A 24,435-nucleotide genomic window follows, 5' to 3' on the forward strand; every position below is an offset into this window, starting at 1 on the left:
TCCTCTGGAGGGGCTGTTTTTGTTTGTTTGTTTATCTATTCATTAAAATTTCGTAACAAGAGAACAAAAATAATGCAGTACACAATTATTGTATTATGAAAACACGCAAACCTGCGTTTATCATAACATGGTGTTTTTTTTTTTAATACTCATCAATGAAGAGCAATGTTAATTTGTAATTCTATCTCATACATCTTTTTTCAGTCTTAAGTTTGAGAGACAGAGATGTCGTCAAGTTATTTGGGTTTTTGTGCTTACCTTGAAAACACATGTTTAAAAAGTGATGATTTAGTAATATGTCTAAGGTCCGTAATTTGATACGTTCGCTATCCCAAAGATTCGTTACTCCGAATGTCCGTTATTCCCTGGATTCATTATTCCAAAGGTTCGTTATTCCGACAATGAAAAAGAAAATGGTTCGTAATAGATTCAGGAGGTTCCTTGTTCCAAAGGTTCTTATTCCGAAAGTTTGTTTATCCGAAAATTAAATATTAAGGTTCACTATTCTGAAGGTCCGTTCGTCTAAAAGTGGAATCGGCCCGATATTCGTTTAGGTGAAAACAATATGAGGTTTTTAAATCTGGAGGCTTTGGTTGTTAATTTGTTTCTCCACATTCAGATTAACGAACCTTATTTTTGTTCCAATTAACAAACCTTTCGGTTAACCTTCGGAGATTCCTATCATTTACCTAAAAAGCTTCACGATAACAAACCTGTATTAATTTTCGGATTGAGAAAACCGTATGAATAACTGGCCTTCGAAATAATGCGCTACAAAATGTTCTTTATAAGGAATCATATTGTATGATATGGGGGGTTACAAAGTTTCACAAGTCACAAACATCAAACTAAGTTAAATGGACTTAGTGTGTTTTGTTGTGACGAAACTTCGGAGTAACGAACCTTATATCATTTCTGACTAATATGATAACACAAATTCTCCTCGGTGACAGTGTGTAAGGAGCAAACGCAAAGGGATTTCTGCTTAAACACACTGAAACGTGAAGCGTTTGCCCTCTGCAGCTAAACTTCGTATTTCGATAACGCAGCACATTTTTTGTTTTTTGTTTTTCTTTGTCAATTCTTTGACTGTGACTGTGTTCGTTATAAGCAAATTTTGCATTGTAGACTTTAGATAACAAATTTAGGACCTCAATCTGTACTTCGTGATTTCGAAGTTTTGGTAACTATATTTGATGTCAAGGACGTGCACTGTATCGCGATTACATGCATGGGAACGTTAAATTTTTGAAATCAGTCAGATAATTTTGAAATCAGTCAACTCTCAATGCGATCTTGTTTTATTTTTTTTTTTTTTTCATACGGACTTGGGTTAATAATCGATCTTCAGTTAAGACGTTATCAAAAACATCATCCAATTTATTTGTGTGATGGTATACTGAAAGCAATGTGTGGGGAAAATACCTTTTTTATTTTCAGAGGTTTCCAATGGCCTGCTTACAAGTAACAAAACATGACATTCCATTTGATTTTTCTTAACCTGAAGTGTAAATTTACAAATGGAAGAAATGTAAATTTACAAATGGAAGTCAGTATAATTGCCGAGTTAACTGATTTGCTTGATAGAACATACTAGCGACAAGGAGTAATGTTTTATCAGATAGACTACGTCACTGAGCTTACACGTCATACACGTACGATCGTACGTCCATCTATACGAGAGATGGAAAGTGTTTTCTTTGATACATCAGCATGAAAAGAGAAACAAGCATTAACAATTCAGAATTGGTAATAATTATTTAGGATTTTGCAGAGGAATTTGTTCTCGACATGAAATCGCTGTTTACTGTGAATAGAATGCGTTTCCAACTCCAAAGAACTGCATTGTTCAATATCTTGTTTGTTCGGAATGTCCGTGAGCTATATGCGAAACGCCGTGATGAAAACGGTTACAGCTCGTTATTCCGAAGGTTCGTTATTCTGAAGGCTCTTCAGTCCGGAGATTCGTTTTTCCGAAGGTTCGTTATTCCGAATTTCATTTTCGGATTAACAAATCTTCGGAATAACGAACCTTCGGAATAGCGCCACAAATGTTCGGATTAACGAACCCTTTTTCATTTTCGGATTAACGAAACTCGAGGTATAGGGACTTTGTGTGTTTCGGATTAACGAACATTCGGATTAAAGAACTTTTGGAATAGCGAACCTTCGGAATAACGAACAGCACCCATGAAAACTATGCTGTGTTTGCTTGGTTATAGAGACTACCTAGATCAGGGGCACGTTAAAAAAGCATCTTATTATTTAGGAGTAAGGATTAAAGTGTGGGATAGTGAAATAAGAGGTCGAAATATTGAATTTCTGTGGAATGCGCGTAAATTGGAGAAAGTGTTTAGCGAAAGAGTTATATTTTAACAGAAACAACAAATTTGGTTAAATCTTCAGTCGTCTACCATTACGTGAAAAGCCAGGGTATGTTCATGTTGACATTGAAAAACATGACAGCTGATATGTCATGAAAATTTGACTCACATTTAAGTTTCAATTGGAGTTACAAAGAAATCGGATGATTCTAACGAGAAGCATGTTTTTGTAAATAAGTGACAGTTGCATTAACATGGTACCAAGGTGATAAGTTTACCAAGAAAAGTCACACATCAATTGGGATTTGAAGTAGATAAATTGAAAAAAAAAAACACCTTAAAAAACTTCATGGGTCGTCAATGCCATTAAAGACTTTAGTTTATCTGTTTTTGCCATGAAAATACATGCCAGTGAAATATCTGTAGCATGGCTATGATTTCTGTGAAGAGAAAAACCAAGGAATTATGAGTGATGGAGCTGTACAGAGCATCAACACAGCAGAAGATTGCACAAGAATATTGTCCTTACGTGGAGTCAGTTGAAATTTGAGATTGAAATACTTGCGATACATTATTTATGAGTGGTGTGTTTGTCATACAGTAAAAACAGTCCCTGCATGGTGATATCTTTTAAGAGAAATTATCAAGTGCTGAAAGAAGTACCCATGCATCTTAGGTGTTATATGTCACAGGTAATACCTATTCAGTGCTGTGGACAAGAAGTAGAACATCAAATCTCAGAAACTTTGAAACCACCTGTTAGATCCCAGGTATTCAGCACGCCAGCACTTCTTTGCTGTTCTTTTGGCTTGGTAAAGGGGTTCCCCATGTCTTGCAATGAAAGTCAGCCATATTCATGAGCAAATTGTCTTGAATAATATGTGTCCAATTCATTGGTTCCTGCTAGACTCCAAACCAGCCGCTTTTGGTGCATCTGGAGGAACTCTTTCCTTTGAGAATGTGACAGCTGCAGCCAAACCGTTAAGTAAGCTCCAACCGTGGTCATCATTAAAAATGTACAGAAACATGACAATTTTGTCCCTCTCACTGGTGTAGACTCTTTATCAATTCAATGGAGATGGACATCCGGGTTTATTTTTTATATCATAAATGTCATTTTAGCTCTTCAATATGCATCCATAAAAACCTATATAGAGCACATTCATTTCTCAAATATTGCCCTGTATAAGGCATGGTTTTAGAACTATTATTTTTGCGTACATCTCAGAACCATTTTGTTGTCAGTCAGAATAAGAATCAAATATTGCAATGGTTCATTTACTGTAAACGAAATTGAGAACAGTTCCATATACATATTTCCTTTCACATGCATGTGCTGTAGCTATACCAAATAGAAAGCAAAGATGCCAAGTTCAAAAAACTTTTATGAGTTGAGATTTTTATGACTCGGCATCTCGGCGCTCGCGCGCATGCGCGCGCGAACAAGGGGATGTCCCCGTCCCATGGTAGGGAGCTTTTTTAAATTATTAGCTCTTAATGATTCGATCTAATGCATACTTAAGTGACTATTTTTTACTAATTTTGAAAGGCAAAAGGGAAATATACCTTCAATTGCAACTATCACTTAAATCCTTTGAGCTATATGCTCCTTATTTTTGGCCCAAATTGCAGACTTCACCAGATGCGTGAGAAAAATGGGTGCCATGCGTGAGATCGTGAGACAGATCCTAAATGCTTGAGTCTCACGCAGAATGCGTGAGACTTGGTAGCTCTGAGAAAGTTCACTACTCTGGTCAACCTGTATACATACAATATGTACACATATTAAAGCAACCATGCATACAGTACATCATACATGTACATCTACTAGAAGGTACATTCATGACAGACTCATGTGTATTTGATGTTCGTAGCAGTTAGCTTTTTGTTTGTTTTTGCTCTCAGGTGCCAGTCCCAGTGTCCAGCAGGCTGCAGGGAGGGGTGTGTACCAGACACACCCTGCTTATCACCCATTGGCGTCTGGGGCATACTACGACCCCCACATGGTACCAATCTCCCCCATGCCCGGTGGCCAAGCCTGGTACCCGTCACCATCGGCATACAGGGTGCCATCGCCGGTGCCCAATCCTGCCTACTATGCCGCCCAGCAATACGACAGGGGAATGTACGCCCCGGGCAAGGGGTCATCAACGCCCTGTTCCACCGGCCGGGCTCCGCTGGACAGTCTCTATGGGATGTATAACTTCATCGGTTCTCCTGAAGATCAGAGCGTGGATCAGATGGCCGGCATGCAGGGCTTAAAGGTAGGTGCACCCTGTAGAATGACTGTTTCCTACAAAGCTAGCTTTCCTCTCTGAAAGACTGGTGACATCATGGTGACATCGCGATGTAATATAATATACTGATATGTTACTATCCATAATAACTAACTCATGGTTTTTATACTTCATAGGGTTTCATTCCTCTTGATGGTGGGAATAGCTGTTTCAATGTTTTTTCTTGCAGCAACCGGCTTCAGCGTACTCTCAGCGGCAGCTGCTGGTCTCAGGCAGTGCCAGTGCAGCCACCATGCAAGGTGCACCATCACCCAAGGTGCTGAGCGCCGGAAGTCCGGCAGGTGTGGGGTCAAACTTCCAGGCTGGTGGAAGAAACGTTGGTCAGGAGTATGCCTCACTAAGACCCGGTGGTGAGGGGGAGGCCAGGGGTATGCCATCAGGCATGCCGAGTGATGGCAAATCCACCCTCATGTTCAAAGGTACCGTAACACGAGGAATGTTTTTTTTTTTTTTTATTTGTGTGAAGAACATTTCTGTATAGTATTATGTAGATGGGAGAGAATAGAAAATGAGAGAGAGGAAAAAGAATTGTTCTGTTTGTTTTGTGATTTCTGTGTGTCTGTGTATGGTATTATTCACTCACAACACCTCTGGTGTGCTTTATATGTAATGTTGAAAAGGAATGCATGTTGATGACGACAAGAGTATTAGCACTCATTGGCACTAAACTCATTTTTATTTCCAATTGAAGAAGGCTCAATCACCAGTGGGACTCCGCCAAAGTCCCAAGGGTCCAGCCCAGCCATGTTCTCCCCGAGCCCTGCTGCCCAGCCCAAGGGCCTCTCCACTTCTGAAAGAGGTGCAGAGAATCTGACTCCATCCTCCAAGACCCCATCCGGGAGCAATGAGAACATTGCACAGCCTCAGCAGGGACTGTTTAGGCCAAACGTTGCACAGGGCCAGAGTCAGGGACTGAATATGGCCAAGCCGCCCTCCACCCAGCTGCAGGTAATTGGCTCAATGAAAGACAAGCAACTGGTATTGTGCTATGTATAAACAAAACTGTTCATGTCCAGATATTTTTTCCAAAGGTGTAGGATGTAGACATTTTCAGGAAATGCTGTTTTCAAGGCTTGACAAAATGAGGCTTTCGTATATGCGTGTGTGCCTTACTGTTCACTCCCCTCGCACATCAAGTGGGGATATTTTCGTGTGTTGATAAATTTTCAGCCCAACAATGATTTGTGAAATGTGCAAATATTAAACCCTTGCAAAAATAACAACTTTTACAATATTCTTATTCACAATGGCTGATGTTAAGGCATGAGAGCAGCATTAATCATTTTAGTATCCAAAAGTCAAATGGTGATATGTTTTCATCTTTGGACCAATTTCATATTTGTCCCCGAACAGTTTTCAAGCTTTTCTGCTGGGTCTTCCACTACTGCTGCCACAAAGCCCAGCCAAACCTTCAACTTCTTCTCTCCGAGCACCATCAAACCGGCGCCCTCTCTGGCCAAGCCAGTGACCACTTCCGCAGCGACGTCTCCCTTTGCTGGGTTCTCCTTTGGCGTTACCTCGACGACCGCATCCGCTTCCGCCACCATTCCCACTGCCAGTGTCTTCAAACCTGCCGGAAGTGTCAAAGCATCACCAGCATCCACCTCGCATCAGGGCGCTTCTCCTGCCGTGGTCCCAGCCAAACCCGGTCTGGTGCAGGACTCCCGGTCTCTGTCCCCATACCCGGGATTCTACTCATCGCCCAAAACACACCCAGAGAGCCCCCTGGCAGAGCAGAGCTCTCAGTCACAGAGGAAGCCGGGTCAGAGCCCGCTTGCGAGAGACTCCGCCCAGCCCAAGACAACTGACTCTCCGAAGACAGTCACCTTCAAGCCTGAAATTGATGGTAAGACTTTTTCCTCAGCAACTATGAGTCATGTGTTAAGATGTATCAAAGTTTTTATATATTTCTGTAAGAATTAACAGGAAACTGGGTAGAGATTAAGTTATAGTTCATGTTGTCCAAATTACATGATTGAGTAAAATGTCTTCAACAGAAATCAAATGATTTGTCTTGCAATTTACTGATGAGATTCTAGAAATGCTTGCATTGCGTGACATTTCCAATTTTCTGAGAGAATAGTACCTTTTCACTGTTGCAGATTTTTATAAAACATATGAATGTAAAATACTGAAATATCCAAAATTTGTTTAGCTTCAGAACTGAGGTAACAGAAACTGAACCAAAAGATCACATTTTGTTGCGCAAGGTGTGATTGTTATCATGGTAAGTCCTGAAGAGGTTCGAGTAGTTTTATTCTGAATAGGGGATGTATATTAAATATACACTGGACAGCAAAAGAAAGTACCCACTTCTGTCAAAGGCCGCACACAAAAATTCACCCTCTAGAAATAAACAATTTTTGTACACAGGTATGCTGCAATATCCATTAGTAATCACTTACCTAATAGCAAGTGATTATCTTTATTACAAAGAAAAAAAATGACATGCACAGCATCTTTGTCACTGAATCAAAAATACACAAGTCACAAAATGTAACAGAATGAGAGGGGAGGCGAAAATTTACCGGTCAACAACGACAACCTAAAAAAATATTACATGACTTTTTTATGGATGTACCCCCATGTACATTTTACAGGTTAATCTTTTTTTTTTTTTAACTTGCATTATTCATTGCACAAGAAGTTCAAAAAAGAAATAAGAAAAAAAAATAGAATGTTTGTTTGTGAATTACAGTGTAAAATGATAGTGAACAAAATCAGATTGTATCAAATGCGTTTGTGACTTTTTCAGAACATCGGCGCACGAACTTGCTGCGTAACCTGCTCTTGGTGCTCAGTTGGATTGCGATGATTTAATGAACTATTTTAGCTGTGATATTTTCTGATGCACGCGCTACAAGGGGTTCTTTATTTTCCCCCGATAATCTCTTCGCATTTGTGCATGCGTTCTTGAAAGGTACACGACATGCAGGGCCAAATTCGCAATCCATTTTGCCCCCATTTCTACCTCAAATATTAGCGGTATTGTGACGATTTCATGAATTACTACGGCTGTAATATTTTATGATGCACGCGCCAAAAGGGGTTGAAAATGTGTCCTTTATTTTTTTCCGATAAACTCTTCGAATTTTGTAAGTGCGTTCTTAAAGGATGTACCACACGGCCGAATTTATGATAATTTTTGCGCCTGTTTCTACCTCGAATATCAGCGGAATTGTGGCGATTTCATGAATTACTTCGGATGTAATCTGTTGTGATGCACGCACCAGCTAGAATGGTTGAAAATGCGTTCTTTATTTTTCTCCCCATAATCTCTTTGCATTCCGTACATGCATTCTTAAAAGGTATACGACACGGCCGAATTCACGATCCTTTTTGCGCCTATTTCTACCTCAAATATCAGCGGGATTGCGATGATTTCATGAATTACTTCGGCTGTAATCTTTTATGATACACGCGCCCAAAGGGGTTGAAAATGTGTCCTTTATTTTTTCCCCGATGAACTCTTCGCATTTCGTAAATGCGTTCTTAAAAGATATACGACACGGCCAAAAATCATGATTCTTTTTGCGCCTATTATTTCCTCAAACTTCAACAGGATTGCGATGATTTTATGAATTATTATTCGGCTGTAATCTTTATGATGCACGCGCCAAAAGGGGTTGAAAATGTGTCCTGTATTTTTCTCCCAATAATCTCTTCCCATTTTCGTACATGCGTTCTTAAAAGGTAGGCCTATACGACACGGCCGAATTCACAATCCTTTTAGCGCCTGTTTCTACATCAAATATCAGCAGGATTGCGATATTTCATTAATTATTTCATCTGTAATCTTTTGTGATACACGCACCAGAAAGGTTGAAAATGCGTTCTTTATTTTTCTCCCGATAATCTCTTCATATTTGTGCATGCGTTTTCAAAATTATACACTGCATGCAGGGCCGAATTCGAGATTCTTTTTGCGCCTATTATTGTTTCCTCAAATTTCAACGGGATTGCGATAATTTCATGAATTACTATTCGGCTGTAATCTTTATGATGCAAGCGCCAAAAGGGGTTGAAAATGTGTCCATTTTTTTTCTTCCCCTAATCTCTTCCCATTTCGTACATGCGTTCTTCAAGGTATACTACACGGCCGAATTCACGATCCTTTTAGCGCCTATTCCTACGTCAAATATCAGCGGGATTGTGGCGATTTCATGAATTACTTCGGATGTAATCTTTTGTAATGCATGCACCAGAAGGGTAAAAATGTGTTTTTTATTTTTCTCCCGATAATCTCGTCGCATTTGTGCATGTGTTTTTGATAACCAACACGGCATGCAGGACTGAATTCAAGATCCTTTTTGCGCCTATTATTTCCTCAAATTTCAACGGGATTGCGTTGATTTCTTGAATTGTTATTCAGCTGTAATCTTTTATGATGCACGCAACAAAATGTGTCCTTTATTTTGTTTTTCTCCTCTATAATCTCTTCGCATTTCGTACATGAGCTTTTGAAAGGTGTACGACGCGGCCGAATTCATGATCCTTTTTGGGACGATTTCTACCTGAAATATGTAAGCCGGACTGCGATGATGTCATGATTTTTTTTTTTCTTCTCCCTAGTATAATCTCTTCACATTTTATTCATGCGTTCTTATAGAAGTACACGGATGGGCCGATTTTGTGATCCTTTTTGCGCCTATCTTCATTATGAGACCATTCTGAACGAATGAAAATATTCATTTGTGAAATGACTGTGTAAAATGAAAATGAACGCAATCAGATCCATTTACTGTATCTACTGTTACTATATCGAATATGTTTTACTTTTTCTAAAAATCGGCATAAGTAAATTAGTTCTAACATGTCAACTACCGCGTTGCTGCGAAGCCGGGATCGGATCGATCTTGCGTTAAAAAATCATGAGTAAAATGACCCAGAAATGCGTGCGCTTCTATCAATGCTTCTTGTCTGGCATGACTGCCGATCGCAAGCAAACGAACAAACAAAACGGGGATCAGGGAATTACATGCATTTCAACAGTTACATTATACATGTTTTGCATGTATTGCATGGCATGGCAGTGCGTGAGCAGCGCCAATGCGCAAGCGAGCGCGAATCCGGTCGACTGCTATAGTAAGGTCGCTTAATGTCAAATTTGGGGCTTACCGTTACAGAGCGGATAAAAGCACCAAATTTGGAGAGGTGATCCCCTAGGACCTACTCATTGATATTAGAGTAGGAGCCCTCTGGAATTTTTCGATTTTTAGGGTGAAAATGCTGAATTTTGATATTTCTTTATAATATGATATATTTACTGTATTGCGTAAGTAATAGTCAGGTCGCTTAGCGAAATTACCATTACACGCAGGTAAAAGCATCATTTTTATTTTTTTTCACACGGATTCCTTGAGGACTATTAAACAATATTAGAGTAGGAGCCCTCTGAGATTTTTGCAGAAAAACACTAAAAAGATCAAGTTTCAAAATGGCCGACACTTACTTGGGAAAACCTTAAGTTTTCATGTCATATGGGTGATACGATGACAATATATTACATTTTTTTTTTTTTTTTTTGGTTTGCTTTAGAACCTTGGCTTGAACATTGCGTTAGGAGCATTTTATTCTTGTATAATGTAAAGTCTCTGTGCATGAACTGCTGGGGGAAGGGTAGGGCAAAAGGGGCGGGACCCCCCCCCCCCCTTAAAAAACATGGTTGTCCGCTTGTTCTTTTGCCTGCTTTTTTTTTTTTTTCGTTTTGCTCTATACGCTGGGGATAAAAACATAAAATGTGGCGCACGGATTCCTTGAGGACTAGGAAACAATATTAGACTAACCACACACACACACACACACACACACACACACACACACAAGATCAAATTTCAAAATGGCCGACACTTATGGCAAACCCTTCACTTTTCATGTGACATTACTTATGGATAGGTGATACGATGAAAATATTAGTATATATCTTTATTTTTGGTTTGGCTTAAAACCTGAATTTGGACAATGCGGTAGGAGCATTGTTTATATTCTTGCGTAATGTAAAGTCTTTGACCGGCTGGGAGAGGGGTAGGGCAAAGGGGGCGACCCTCAACTTAAAAAGTGGTGATTCGCTTGTTCTGTTGCCTACTTTTTTTTATCGTCTTGCTTTACATACACGGCGGATAAAAGCATCAAATTTGGCGCACGGATTCCTCATTAGGAGTCCTCCTGCAATTTTTAAGGAAAAGACACACACACACACACACACACACACACACACAAACGAAATCCAATTCCAAAATAAATCAATTCATAACAGATCTGAACTTACATGTTATCACATTTCCTTAGTCAGGTCGCTTAATGTCAACATTTGGGCTTACCGTTAGTTAAAGAGCTGATGAAAGCACCAAATTTGGAAAGTGATCCTCTAGGACCTATTATACTCACTGATATTAGAATAGGAGCCCTCTGGAATTTTTCGATTTTTAGGGTGAAAATGCTTTCTTTATAATGTGATATATATGTATTATATATATATATATATATATATATATATATATATATATATATTGTATTGTATTGCGTGAGTAAGGAAAAGTGATAACATACAATGTATAAGTTCAGATCTGTTGTGAACTCTCATCTTTTGCCCTTATACCTCTCCCCCATTAGTTCAGAGACTTTATATTACGCAGGAATATAATGCTCCTAACGCAATGTTCAAGCCAAAGTTCTAAAGAAAACCCAAAATACAAAAACAAATGTAATATATTGTCATCGTACTACCCATATTACATGAAAAGTTAAGGTTTTCCCAATTAAGTGTCGGCCATTTTGAAATTTGATCTTTTTAGTGTTTTTCTACAAAAGTCCCGGAGGGCTCCTACTCTAATATTGTTTAATAGTCCTCAAAGAACCCGTGTGAAAAAAAAAAAAAAAAAACTGATACTTTTATCCGCCGTGTAATGGTAATTTCACTAAGCGACCTGACTATAACTTACGCAACAGTACATATATCATGTCATATAAAGAAATATCAAAATTCAGCATTTTCACCCTAAAAATCGAAAAATTAAAGAGGGCTCTTACTCTAATATTGTTTAGTAGTCCTATAACCGTGTGAAAAAAAATGATGCTTTTATCCGTCGTGTAATGGTAATTTCACTAGGCGACCTATCACTTACGCAATACAATATATATATGATATCACAAAGAAATATAAAAATTCAGCTTTTTCACCCTAAAAATCTCAACATTCCAGTGGGCTCCTACTCTAATATTGTTTAATAGTCCTAAAGGAATCCGTGTGAAAAGAAAAAAAAAATGCTTTTATCCGCCGTGTAATGGTAATTTCACTAAGCGATCTGCCCTACTTACGCAATGCAGTATATAATTATATATCATATTATAAAGAAATATAAAAATTCAGCATTTTCACCCTAAAAATCGAAAAATTAAAGAGGGCTCCTACTCTAATATTGTTTAACAGTCCTAAAGGAAACCGTGTGAAAAAAAATGATGCTTTTATCCGCCGTGTAATGGTAATTTCACTAAGCGACCTGACTATTACTTACGCAATACAATATATATATGATATCATAAAGAAATATAAAAATTCAGCTTTTTCACCCTAAAAATCTCAACATTCCAGTGGGCTCCTACTCTAATATTGTTTAATAATCGTAAAGGAATCCGTGTGAAAAGAAAAAAAAAAATATGCTTTTATCCGCCGTGTACTGGTAATTTCACTAAGCGACCTGCCCTACTTACGCAATACAGTATATATATATCATGTTATAAAGAAATATCAAAATTCAGCATTTTCACCCTAAAGATCAAAAAATTCCAGAGGGCTCCTACTCTAATATTGTTTAATAGTCCTAAAGGAATCCATATGCCAAATTTGATGCTTTTATCCACCGTGTAACGGTAATTTCACTAAGCGACCTGACTATAGTGCTCAAAACTAATATATGTTTACTGTACAAATTGCACCGGTAGACATAAACGAAAACTTGCGTAAAACTTGTTGAACAGTGCGATATCTTGCATTCTGTTTCTCCCTGATCGGGACTGGTCTTTTTCTTTCTGCTGACCCCGCCAATGCTTTTTTTTTTTTTTTTTTTTTTTTTTTTACTGGTCATGTCGGACCAGTAACTTGTGGATTTCCTGAAAAGTTACCGGTCCGACAGTGACTTTTACCGGTCTTTGACCGTCGGACCGGCGCCAGTGTGCAGCCCTGGTGAAAGTTTGAGGAAAATCGGACAGTCGATGCAAAAGTTATGAATTTTTGAAATTTTGGTGTTGGAACCACTGGATAAGGAGACTACTTTAGTTTATGACATCATATGTGGACAACAATGTAAAGAAAATATAAATAAAATTCAACATGCTTTCACTTTTCTAGCGTAACGAAAGAGCACTTGACTAACCACTTTCAGAAAGCGGGAGGAATAATTACTACCATTAACATACACTGTATGTCAGTGTCAAGTTGGCGTTGAGCGTTATTTTCACAAATGGCTCATAACATTTGATCCCTTTGTCCGTTTGTGACCAAACTTGGATTGGAAATGTCCCTTGGGAAGTTGAAGGTCACCACAAGGTCAAAGGTCATAGGCGTGTCAATGAACTTCCAATAGTTAGAAAAACATTAATTTCTTCTACGCAAATGGGCGAGACACAATTTGGCACTTGCCTTATCATAAAAAAAGAATTTTTGTGGAATTCTGTGATTTCTGTGAAGATCAAAACCAAGGAATTATGAGTGATGGAGCCGTACAGAGCATCAACCCTGCAGAAGATTGCACAAATATTGTCCCTATGGGTGTCAGTTGACATATGAGATTAAAATACTTGCGATACATATTTATGAGTGGTGTGTTTGTCATACAGTAAAAACAAAGTTCTTGCATGGTGATACCTTTTAAAAGAGAAATTTTCAAGTGTTGAACGAAGTACCCATGCATCTTCAGTGTTATGTGACACAGGTGATTTCTGTTCCGTGTTGTGGACAAGAAGTAGAACATAAAACCTCAGAAACTTTGAAACCACCCGTTCGATCCCAGGTATTCAGCACACCAGCACATCTTTGCTGTTCTTTCAGCTTGTAAAGTGGCTCCCAATGTCTTGCATGAAAGACATGCTTATTCATGAGCAAATTGTATTGAATAGTTCATCTGTGTCCATCCATTTGTTCCTGCTAGACTCCAAACCAGCCGTTTTTGGTGCATCTGGAGGTTCCCTTTCCTTTGGGAATGTGGCAGCTGCAGCCAAGCCATCAAGTAAGCTCCAACCTTGATCATCATTTAAAAAAAAAAAAACAAAAGAAAAAAAAACACAAAAAACCAACAACAACAACAAACAAACAAACAAACAAACTTAGAGAAACATGACAATTTTGTTTCTCTCAGTTCTCTCAATTTTGTTTTGTTTTATTCGATAGAGGGAGATATCCAGTTTTGTTCTTAAAATGCCATTTTAGCTCTTCAGTATGTATCCATAGAAACCTAAATAGAGCTTATACATTTCACAAACGTGGTTTTATATCAGGCATGACTTTAAGAATATATTTCTGTGTACATCTCGGATCCATATTGTTACTCAGAATGAGAAACAAATATTGCAATGGTTTATTTGCTGTACTCAAAATTGAGAACCACTTCACATACAGAGTTATAAACTAGTATACCAGTTTTATTATTATTATTATTTTTTTTTTACATCAGAAATGGAAAGTACATTTCTGAATCCTAAATGCTAACAATTTTGTGTGGTTAAATTCATGATCGTGGAGTTTAGTAATGAAGGGAGAAATGTACATGTGCAAATGCCATTCATTTTGGGATCTGAGTTTATATTTTTGTGTGTGGTCAAATTTGCGATTAGCACCCAACTCCCCAAATTAGCGAAATGAAATTCCTGGGAAATATATGCCGTATACAGTATTTGATGTGCTGATGTTGACAGCCTTGCAAGTGACTTCAGCTTGTAATAGAGAACTTTTGTTGTTTGCTTACAGGTAGTGGTGGTATATTTGGTGGAGGGGACTCCGCTGGTGGGATTTCCTTTGCTTCGCTGGCTGCCAATCAGTCCAGTGGCTTTGGCTCCGCATTTGGCAAAGAAGGTATGTTCCAGAGTGTGTGTGTGTGTGTGAGTGTGAAGGGTGTTTGTCTGGTTGTGTAGGTATTTGTTTGTCTACCCTATACTTGTCTTTTCTTGAACTGTGTGTAGATAACTTTTTGCTGTGACATTGTGTTTTTAACATCTCAATGGACGGAGTTAGCACATCATTGATTTTCACTCTCATTATCGCTTTATTCACTCTCATCAGCTTCAAGCAAGCCCTTCACATTTGCCAATGCCGGTGCACCGGTATTTGGAGGTGCTGCCAGGTCAACTGACAAGGATGATTTGGGCGTGGCTGAAGAGGAGTACAATCCCCACTACGAGCCAATCATCACGCTGCCAGACATCGGCATGATCGCCACAGGGGAAGAGGATGAGGAGGAGATGTTCCGCCACCGTGCGAAACTCTTCCGCTACGACCGCAGCGCCAAAGCCTGGAAAGAACGCGGAGTCGGCGACATCAAGATTGTGAAGAACCCAAAGACCAATAATGCTCGCATCCTCATGAGGAGAGACCAGATCTTCAAGGTAATATGTGATGCATCCTCATGAAAGCCACCCAATATCGGGAAAATAATTTTTGGTTTTTGGCAGATCTGAATTCTTTAGATGCCAAGCTTTAAATTGATGTATTATGTTGCCCTACTTCATTTCAAGGAAAATATCTTTAAAAAGAAGATAGAAAACTGTAAAGGTTATATTGCCACAGTCGGCTGTATGATCATTATGCCTCCGCCATGAAGTGTCGCCGGAGGCATTATGTTTTCGGGTTGTCCGTCCTTCCGTCCGTAATCAATTTTGTGGACAGCGTATCTAAAAAACTGTTAGAGGTATCCTAATGAAACTTGGCATGTATATGTATGAGTGGGCGAAGTTGTGCCTATCAACTTTTGGGTGCACATGCTCAAGGTCAAAGGTCAAAAGGTCAAGGTAAATGCTCAAAATTTCACTATTTCCGCTATATCTATGCAATGCCTGAAGGTATTTTGTTGAACCTTGGTGCATGCATGAACTACCAAATAAAGATTCCCCAGAGAGACCTTTGGGTCATGAGGTCAAAGATCAAGGGTCAAAGGTCAAGTGAAAATGTTAAAATTTCACTTTTTTCTCCATATCTCAAATATTTGAAGGTATCGTCATGGAACTTAGTATATATGCATGTACTGACTGGCAGTGATCATGTAGGGAATTTAGGGGTCATGGGTCAAAGGTCAGGGGTCAAAGGTCGAGGTCAACTCATCAAAATGTCATTATTTCTCTCTTATCTATACAATGCCTGCAGGATTTTTTCTTGAAACTTAGTGTATGCTTGTATTATCCAATACATATTCTCTTGGAATTTTTTTGCCAAAAGGTCAAAGGTCAAGAAAAAGTGCTAAATTTCACTTCTTCTTTAAACTTATAAAAGGGTCAAAAGTTGGGTACAAATCCCCAAATCCCCAAATAACTGCACTCTTAGACAGTATAGCCATTCATCCAAATAAACCTAATTCAAGGAAAGTGAACACTCAATGCATTTGTGACAAACCTGTCATTTTGATATTTTGCCAGTTATGTGAAACTGTCATCACACATTGTCAAGACATTGTGCTATAGATCTATTCGGAGAACCATGCGTTATGGCGGAGGCATACCAGTCGCCATAGCGACATTTCAAGTTTTTCATCCTGTTATGATTTCTGACTTACACAGATAGCATGATGACACAAAACTTATGTAGCTCGATTTTAAAAAGAGTAGATTCATCAGTACAAGGAGATGCTGTAGTTGCTATGGAGTAAACAAGAGCACACTTTTAGCTAGACCAGTAAATGAGCCTCTTGCTTGGTGGCCTCTTGTAAACTGTACAATTTCCCCACCATATTACCGACCTTATAGTAAACAAGAGGCCACTGAACAAGAGGCAGATTTATCGGTCTAACTTTTAGTGTGCCTTTTATTTCACTGATGAGGGTACAGTAAAGATATCTTGTTAAAGCAGTGATAAGTACACATAATGGAAAGGCTGTGTTTAAAAAAATAAAAGAAACAGCAAGCCCCCCCCCCCAAAGATTACACTTATCTTTATTATCTATGCTAACTGCAATTCCCATCCTTATATCATGTTACCCTTTCCCAACTCAGCTGTGTGCCAACCACCGTATCACGGCAGAGATGGAGTTAAAGCCCATGATGGCCTCGGAGACCGCCTGGGTGTGGACCGCCAACGACTTCGCCGAGGAGGAACCCAAGTTGGAGCAACTGGCCGTCAAATTCAAGCATGCTGACACGGCGCGTCAGTTCAAGGAGATGTTCACTAAGGCGCAGGAGATGATCGCCGATAAGGAGCCTGAGGCAAGCCAAGATGCTGCAAACGAGGTAAGACTTTTCCAAAACAAACAAACTTTTTGTGTAAATTTATATTTTGTGATTTATATGTTGTTATGCAAATCGAGGAACATGCAAATTATATTTGACTTTGCCCCACATTGCTTGTCATTGTCATTGAAAGCACTATAAAGAAAGCAGGGCAATATCAACCGTAGTATTGCCAGTAAAAAGTCTGGGAAATGTGTACTTTTCATAAATAAGATGACATTTTGTGGACCTCACTTTATAGTTTATTGCTGTCGTTGTACATGCGTGACATCACAAACTGTAGTAGTCTTCTCCTGCAGTGATGGCTGCACTTCAACTCTAAATATTAAACACTTTGTCAACGCATCACTCGTTTTTCCCTTAACGTTTATGATGTTTTCTACTAATGTTGCTGCATTCACTTAATCTGCATATTGTTATTTTTTTCAATAGTTTCATTCCCTTCAAGTGCATACACAGTGGAATTAAGGTTGTAGGGCTTATATTGATGTATAAATGTATTCGTACCGCATGTGATATTGACAAAAATCCACATGTACTTAAGTCTTTCCAAATGGCATGAGTTTATCTGTATTGTCTCAAATTCATGTCACAAAAGAAAGAAGAGGAAATAAAGATTCACTTGAAGGCAGAAAGCAGATTAATAAGGCTATATCATCACTGCATCTGATATGCCTATGTTCTTGGGTTAAATAGTCAAATTCAGCAAATGATGTTTGTCACGCCCCTAGCCTACAGGCAAGGAGGAGACGGATAAACCCTCTGTCGTATCATCCAATCCTCAACTCATGAGTCTCCTCATGGCAGACGGCTCACAGAAGGAGGAGGAGGAGGAGAAAAAGGTATAAGCTCTTTCATTTGAAGACAAGAACAGAACAAGTAACCATGATTGTTTTTGTTGCTTTCCATTTTGGCAATATTTCTCTTGATAACAGTTTGTATTAAAAAAAATGACCTACAGTGTTGACATCAACAATAAGCTGTCTTGAGTTAAATGAAAATCATATAAAAATGAGTTGAACCTCTTTTGATACTATGCTTGCTTGAAGTGTAACTCAATACCGCAGTCATGCTGGCTTTAAAGTGTAAACTTAAACAGTCAACATGGTGACTGATTCCATCAAACTTTTGACATTAAATGAGAAATAAATGGAATGTTAATGTTCCACATGTTTTGCTATCAAAGGATAGAATCAAACAAACAATGACGGAAGTTCAGTGAAACTTGGATGTTAAATTAAAAATTCATGGAATTTCAAACTTTCATACATTCTCAACGAAAAGTGGTAATGGTTGCAATTTACCAGAGGTGATGATGTCATCAACTCAATACTCCTCCATTGGTTGAGGCTCAGAAGTGTCATACAAATATTCTAAGCTTTACTGCAATACACTTCAATTTGAAGTATTTGACAGAAAAATATAGTTGTTGTGTCAGTATTCAAAGACTGAAAAGAAAATGTTCCATTGTGACGAGGTAAGAGTCTGTGATATCAGGATTTTCATTATTTCTATATTTCAAGCTTCACTTACCCTGGTATGTCCATATACCGTGACTGATATTTACATCAATATTATTGAAACAGTATCTGATTCCTTTTGTTTGTTTACCACCACTTTACCACTTGAAATTAATTCATTCACAAACATTGTTTATTCTCTCCATTCAGAGCTTTGCCGAGCGATTTGCAAAGAAGCCGGGTACATGGGATTGTGATGCATGCTACATCAACAACAAGGCAGACACACTGGTATGCGTGGCATGCACGGCACCCAAGCCGGGTACAGAACCGACAAAGTCGGGTGCCACAGCGGTGCCTTCTGGCGGTGGCGTGTTCAAGGTGCCATCTGGTTTTGGTCTTGGCACTGTACCTCCTTCGCAAGGATTCACCTTTGGCCAAGGAGGCTCGGCAGCCCCTTCAAGCGGTTTTTGTTTTGGTGCCAAGACAGAGTCTGCCAAGGGCAGCGCTTCTGGTGGTGCATCAAATGTTGAATTCAAGCTACCAGCAGAATTCAGTCTCTCAAAGTCAAAAGACAGTTCACAGCCATCTAGTGGGAGCAGTAAGGCAGGAGCTTCTAGTGACAACTCATTCAAGCTTCCTTCAGGTTCCAGCTTGTTCTCTCAGTCTTCTGCTGCATCAAGTGGAACCACAGATTCAAAGGAAGGTGGTGCCGCAGCTGCAGCCCCATCAATGGGTCCCTTCGTGTTTGGCGGTGGTAATAAGCCACCGGGGGCCTCGGATGGTGCGGCTGCCGCCAGTGGTTCCACCACAACAGACAAGTTTAGCTTTGGCAGTGGGATGCAACAGTTCTCCTTCGGCAATGCTGGAGCTGAAACCAAACCAGGAGCAGGATTCTCATTTGCGAGTCCTGATGTCAAATCGCAGCCAAAATCTGATGCTAAATCTGGTTTCCAGTTCTCAGATGTCGTCAAGGTTAGTGAATACAAGTGATGAAGCAAGTTGTGGAGGGGGTAGGAAGAAAGCAAACAACTGATTTCCCTCCATTTCTGGAACAGAAGAATCCCCCCGAATTTAAAGTTTTATCTTGTACATGGTAGATGCCTTTGATTATCTGGCAACAGCACTTTGAGGGCCAGTTTTGTGTTTTTCCCTCGTGCATTTACTTTGTGAATTTGCCTGATCATCAGAGTCCATCATGATGCAACTGAATTCAATAGGAAAATTATATAATCCTGTTTGCAAACAGTAGCAAGTTTCAGAAAATCTGTACGGACAATAAATGAAGAAAGCATACCAGTGATGTGCCCATCAGTGAATGATGAATTTTGCGTGGCCACTAATGGGGATGTTCCTATCTGTGTTTGTATCCATCAAATAGGCCATGGGCAGCGAGTCGCCTGGAACGTCCAAGCCTGCATCCACCTCGGCTTCTTCCCAGCCTCCGTTGAAGCCCGCCCTCACGTTTGCCGACCTGGCCAAGTCGCAGGGCGCCTCCTTCTCCTTCCGTATGGACATCAAGGAAGTGACGGCTAAGAGCCCCGCCAAGTCGCCGGGCGGGGGCCGCTCCCCCAAGACCTCCCTCTCCCGCGGACCGAGATCGCCGGGCGTCGCCGGGGAAGAACAGTTTGAGGAGGTGGAGCAAGGGGATGACATCTACTTCGAGCCGATCTTTCAGATGCCGGATGACTATGTGGCAAAGACAGGTTTGGCAGTCACCTTAAAAATTTTTCCACAATTCCCCAGCAGGAAATGGGACATTTATTTTGAAATGATATCGCACCTTCTCTTGTGAGAATACTGAGTAGGATTTATACCACTAATGACCAATCCTTGTTGATCAGAACAAAATGAAGATTTTGATAAGTGAGAGATTTGCTTTGATTGAGAAATTTTGTACCTGGCTGTATTCTAGAGTCTTAAAGTCCTTATTTGAATTCATGAAGAAGCATGTCTCCTAAAGGAGACCGTCAAAACTTCAACTGGCTTGGCAAACATGCCCCAGCAGTTAAGTTACAGCCATGTGCTGGCATAAATATTGAGTGGTTGAAGTTCTGTCTCTTTGCAACAGGAAAATGCCTCTTGCTCTCGAAGGAAACTGATGAAACTTATGTGAATCGTTATCATCTAATCTTGCTGAACTTTGAGAGCAGTGTTGATTTCAAATTTTTCTATTTGCACATGAATATTAATTTGACTTCCTAAAAACAAAAGCAAAATTGTTTCCCAAGACACTCTTCAATTTATCAATTTATTCTCACTTTTATAATTATTCTTTTTATAATTTTACATCCCTCTCGCATGTCAAGTTCTCATGGCTTTCCAGGCTTTAATGTGAGCTCAAACATTTAGGGAGCATGTTAAAAAGCTACCATTTTGACAAATTGGCTTGTTTTTCTGTGTTTTTGCACATGCAATTTGTTGACTGCTTTAAATGGCTTCCATTTCCTCTTCCAACAGGAGAGGAGGGAGAGGAGGAGAAGTTCAAACATCGCGCCAAGCTGTTCCGCTACGACCTCGAGACCAAGCAGTGGAAGGAGCGTGGCGTTGGTGACATCAAGCTTCTCTACAGTGCATCAGACCGATCCTACAGAATTTTAATGAGGAGGGACCAGGTATTGTTCACATTAAACTTATAATTTGCTTTATTTGGTGTGCTTCCTGACTATTATAAGAATTATGATTACAAGAATATGATAATGATTATGATGGTGATGGTGGTGATGGTGATGATTGTGATGATGATGATTATGATGATGATGATGATGATGATGATGATGATGATAAATGATAATGATGATAACAGTATCATTGTCATGTATAGAATAGTGCCTTCTGCTCTTTTCACATGCAGATAGGGTCGCAGAAATAGTAAAGAGCGAAAAGAAAATTGGACCTCATGTAGTCGTCAAGGAAACAGTATCTTTCTCAAGGGAACATTATAATCTGAAAACTGTCAAAATCTGGGTGCATGCAAATTAGACTACTCAAAATACACTCCTTTACTTGGTGTTCTTCTTTACAAGCATCCCTTAACCCTAATCAGGCTGGGCTTTTTTGGCTATGCTATATCGGGGGGGGGGCGGATTCCGCCCCCCCTTCAGATCTCGCCTATGGAACGCACGATCGCGCCGAAAATCGGCACACGCGACGCCCGCAACGTATTCTATCAAAATGTATGGTTGCTTTCTCCGAAAAATTTTTCTTATATTTTATATTAATTAATTATTGTAATTTATGCATAAAATCAGTTTTGGGCTCTAAATCACTTATTTATGCTCCAATTAAGCTAATTTCTTTTTAAAAATGTTTCTTGTATCATTCTTCTGAGACATAGGATAAAAAAAAATCTGTATCGAAATCAATTTCTTATGTATTTTATTGTTTTTTGAATTTCTTATGTATTTCTTTGTTTTTTGACCTTTTGTTTTTGTTTGTTTTTTGGCCAAAATTTGTCACAGACATTTTTCAAAGCATTATTATGCTAAAATAAATTAATTTCGGCCATTCTAAGTGAAGATATGAATTTTTATGTGAATTAATTGAAAAAACACAATTTGCATTGGATTTGTACACAAAATCACGTTTTGGAGCAATTTTGGGGTTGACAAATTTTTTTCGAACGGGCGTCACGTCAAAACGGTACGCGCGGGCGCAACAATTTGGGTCTCAAAAGTTGCGCGATACTTGAAAGAAAAAAGTCATGAAACATCGCGGCGGGAGCTTATCGCGTTGCGAAGATATTGCGCGAAACGTCGAGGGGGGGGGGCGGATTCCGCCCCCCCCCCCAGCCTGATTAGGGTTAACCCTAACTAGGCCGGGGGGGGGGGGGGCCTGCGAGGCCCCCCCCCTCGACGTTCCGCGCGATGTATCGCTAACGTGAAAAGCTATCGCCGCGACGTTTCATGACTTTTTTCTGTCGAGTCTCCCGCATCTTTTGACACCAAATTTGCGATGCCCGGGCGCACGGTTCCGAAGTTTCGCGTAAATATGTACATGCATGTCAGACCAAAAATTGCTCAAAAACGTGAATTCGTGTACAATTTCAATGGAAATTGTGCTTACAGTCAAATTTCATAAAAGCATGATTATTTTGGGGTTTTATTGATTAAAATCAATTAATAACATATTTTCTTGTTCGGAACAATGTCGCGGACAAGTTTCATCGAAAAAACAATGAAAAACATAAAGTCGAAAAAACAAAGAAATACATAAGAAATTCAAAAAAACAATAAAATACGTAAGAAATTTTTTCGGATAGCTCAATTTTTTTCTCTTATATTTGCTTAGGACACTAAAAAGAATATTTACACAAAAAAATGTCCCCATTTCGAGCTTTATTTAGTGATTTATACCAAATTGTCCGATTTCATGCATCATTATGCATAAATTAGCATAATTTAGCATAAATGACAATTTTTTAAAAATCTAACTTCGTAGTACTTTAGATTACATCATAGGCAATGTGTGTGCCAATTTTCGTCGCGATCGCGCGGTCAACGGCCGAGATCTGGAGGGGGGGCCTGGGAGGCCCCCCCCCCCCCCCCCCCCCCCCCCGGCTCTATGATCTACCTAAATAGCCCGGCCTAGTTAGGGTTAATGCCAACATTATGTTGGGTATATGGAACTGGTGGTGCAGATTTCTTGTGCAGTTGCTACTAGTCGTCTGGCATTTGTGAATGTTTCCACTTCATAAAGATTAGATATGCACCAATTTGTCTTCATGATTAAGGATTGTATCCTATGTGATCACATGGTACAGTCTGTATCATAAAAAGATAAATAGAGTATATCTCTTTTGTAGTGTGGAATAGTGATTTATACCACCACAAGTTTGAACAGTCTTCAGTAATTTCCAGTTTTTGTGTGAGATAATAAGTTTGATAGTCAAATCTGTCTCTTTCCATGATTCTGTTAGATGTATTTGAAATGGCCCCAAGTCTTACCTTGCCATTTGCAACAAAATTGCAAGGAGAAACCCAGATGCAAGCAGTACATTTCTATCTCACACATACCCATCCAGGTCTTCAAAGTCTGCGCCAATCACCATGTCACTCCATCCCTCGAGCTCCGGCCAATGAGCGGCTCGGACCGTGCATGGGTATGGTCAGCCATGGATGCCTCAGAAGGGGAGGCTGTCAATGAGCAGCTGGCCATCCGCTTCAAGACTTCTGATGCGGCCAAAGACTTTAAACTTGCTATTGAGAAGGCCAAGGAAGACTTGGAGAAAAGCAAGAAGTCTGGAAAAGCTGAGACTTCTACCAAAGGTTAGTTTACCCTCAGGAAAAAAGCAAGAGGCAGGGAATTCATATAATGTTGCATGTACTCTTTGGATGGCTTGTAACAGAAGCATTTGTTTGTTTGTTTTTTGTTATTGTTTTTTTTTTTTTTTTGCAAAGAGAAAGTTGTTTGAATGAAAGCACACTGTAGGTCTGTAGACTTTGGAGTGCAATGAAAGCAAAAAGCACTTAGAATGCTGTGAACAATTGATTATATATTATGTAATGATATTCATCCCAATCCCCGCTGAGCATCTCAAAAGCAGACCCTTCCAATCTGCACAGGATGTAAAACTGCTTTAACACATTATATTTTGTATTTGATTGTGATGTTATCGGTTTTGTAGGAGATGAGCCCAGTACATCAGAGGTTCGGTCATGTGACCCAAAGTTGACAGGCGCCCTCACAGAGCTGATCAAAGCTTCCTCCTCCACGACAGATGCAGCTGCGTCTCCATCATCGTCTGCAGATGCAGGAGCAAGTAAACCAGGTAAAATGATATTGCAAAGAAGGAAATGATGTCGCTGAGCAATCCATGAGTAAAAGAGTTATAATTAGAAAGCCAGGTTTCATTATCAGTTGTATTGTGTGGTTCTCCACACCCATTGCAAATTGGTATGGTCTATGTTAAACAGCGCAATAGAAAAT

General features: G+C 39.5%; 1 protein-coding gene across 1 annotated transcript in view; it reads left to right on the forward strand.

Moving 5' to 3' along the window:
- Positions 1-24,435, forward strand: part of LOC140244394 (uncharacterized) — a 59,342-nt gene that overhangs the window by 26,953 nt on the left and 7,954 nt on the right. Inside the window, exons 11-25 of the mRNA XM_072324033.1 lie at positions 3,232-3,309; positions 4,230-4,588; positions 4,791-5,040; positions 5,316-5,569; positions 5,975-6,467; positions 13,768-13,845; positions 14,583-14,687; positions 14,895-15,217; positions 16,814-17,047; positions 17,779-17,889; positions 18,718-19,482; positions 19,889-20,213; positions 20,968-21,122; positions 23,531-23,774; positions 24,134-24,277. Of these exons, the coding sequence (XP_072180134.1) occupies positions 3,232-3,309; positions 4,230-4,588; positions 4,791-5,040; positions 5,316-5,569; positions 5,975-6,467; positions 13,768-13,845; positions 14,583-14,687; positions 14,895-15,217; positions 16,814-17,047; positions 17,779-17,889; positions 18,718-19,482; positions 19,889-20,213; positions 20,968-21,122; positions 23,531-23,774; positions 24,134-24,277 (3,918 nt within the window). The remainder of the gene's footprint in view (positions 1-3,231; positions 3,310-4,229; positions 4,589-4,790; positions 5,041-5,315; positions 5,570-5,974; positions 6,468-13,767; positions 13,846-14,582; positions 14,688-14,894; positions 15,218-16,813; positions 17,048-17,778; positions 17,890-18,717; positions 19,483-19,888; positions 20,214-20,967; positions 21,123-23,530; positions 23,775-24,133; positions 24,278-24,435) is intronic.

Source organism: Diadema setosum, chromosome 21 (genome assembly GCF_964275005.1).
Source record: "Diadema setosum chromosome 21, eeDiaSeto1, whole genome shotgun sequence".
NCBI classification, from domain to species: Eukaryota; Metazoa; Echinodermata; class Echinoidea; order Diadematoida; family Diadematidae; genus Diadema; species Diadema setosum.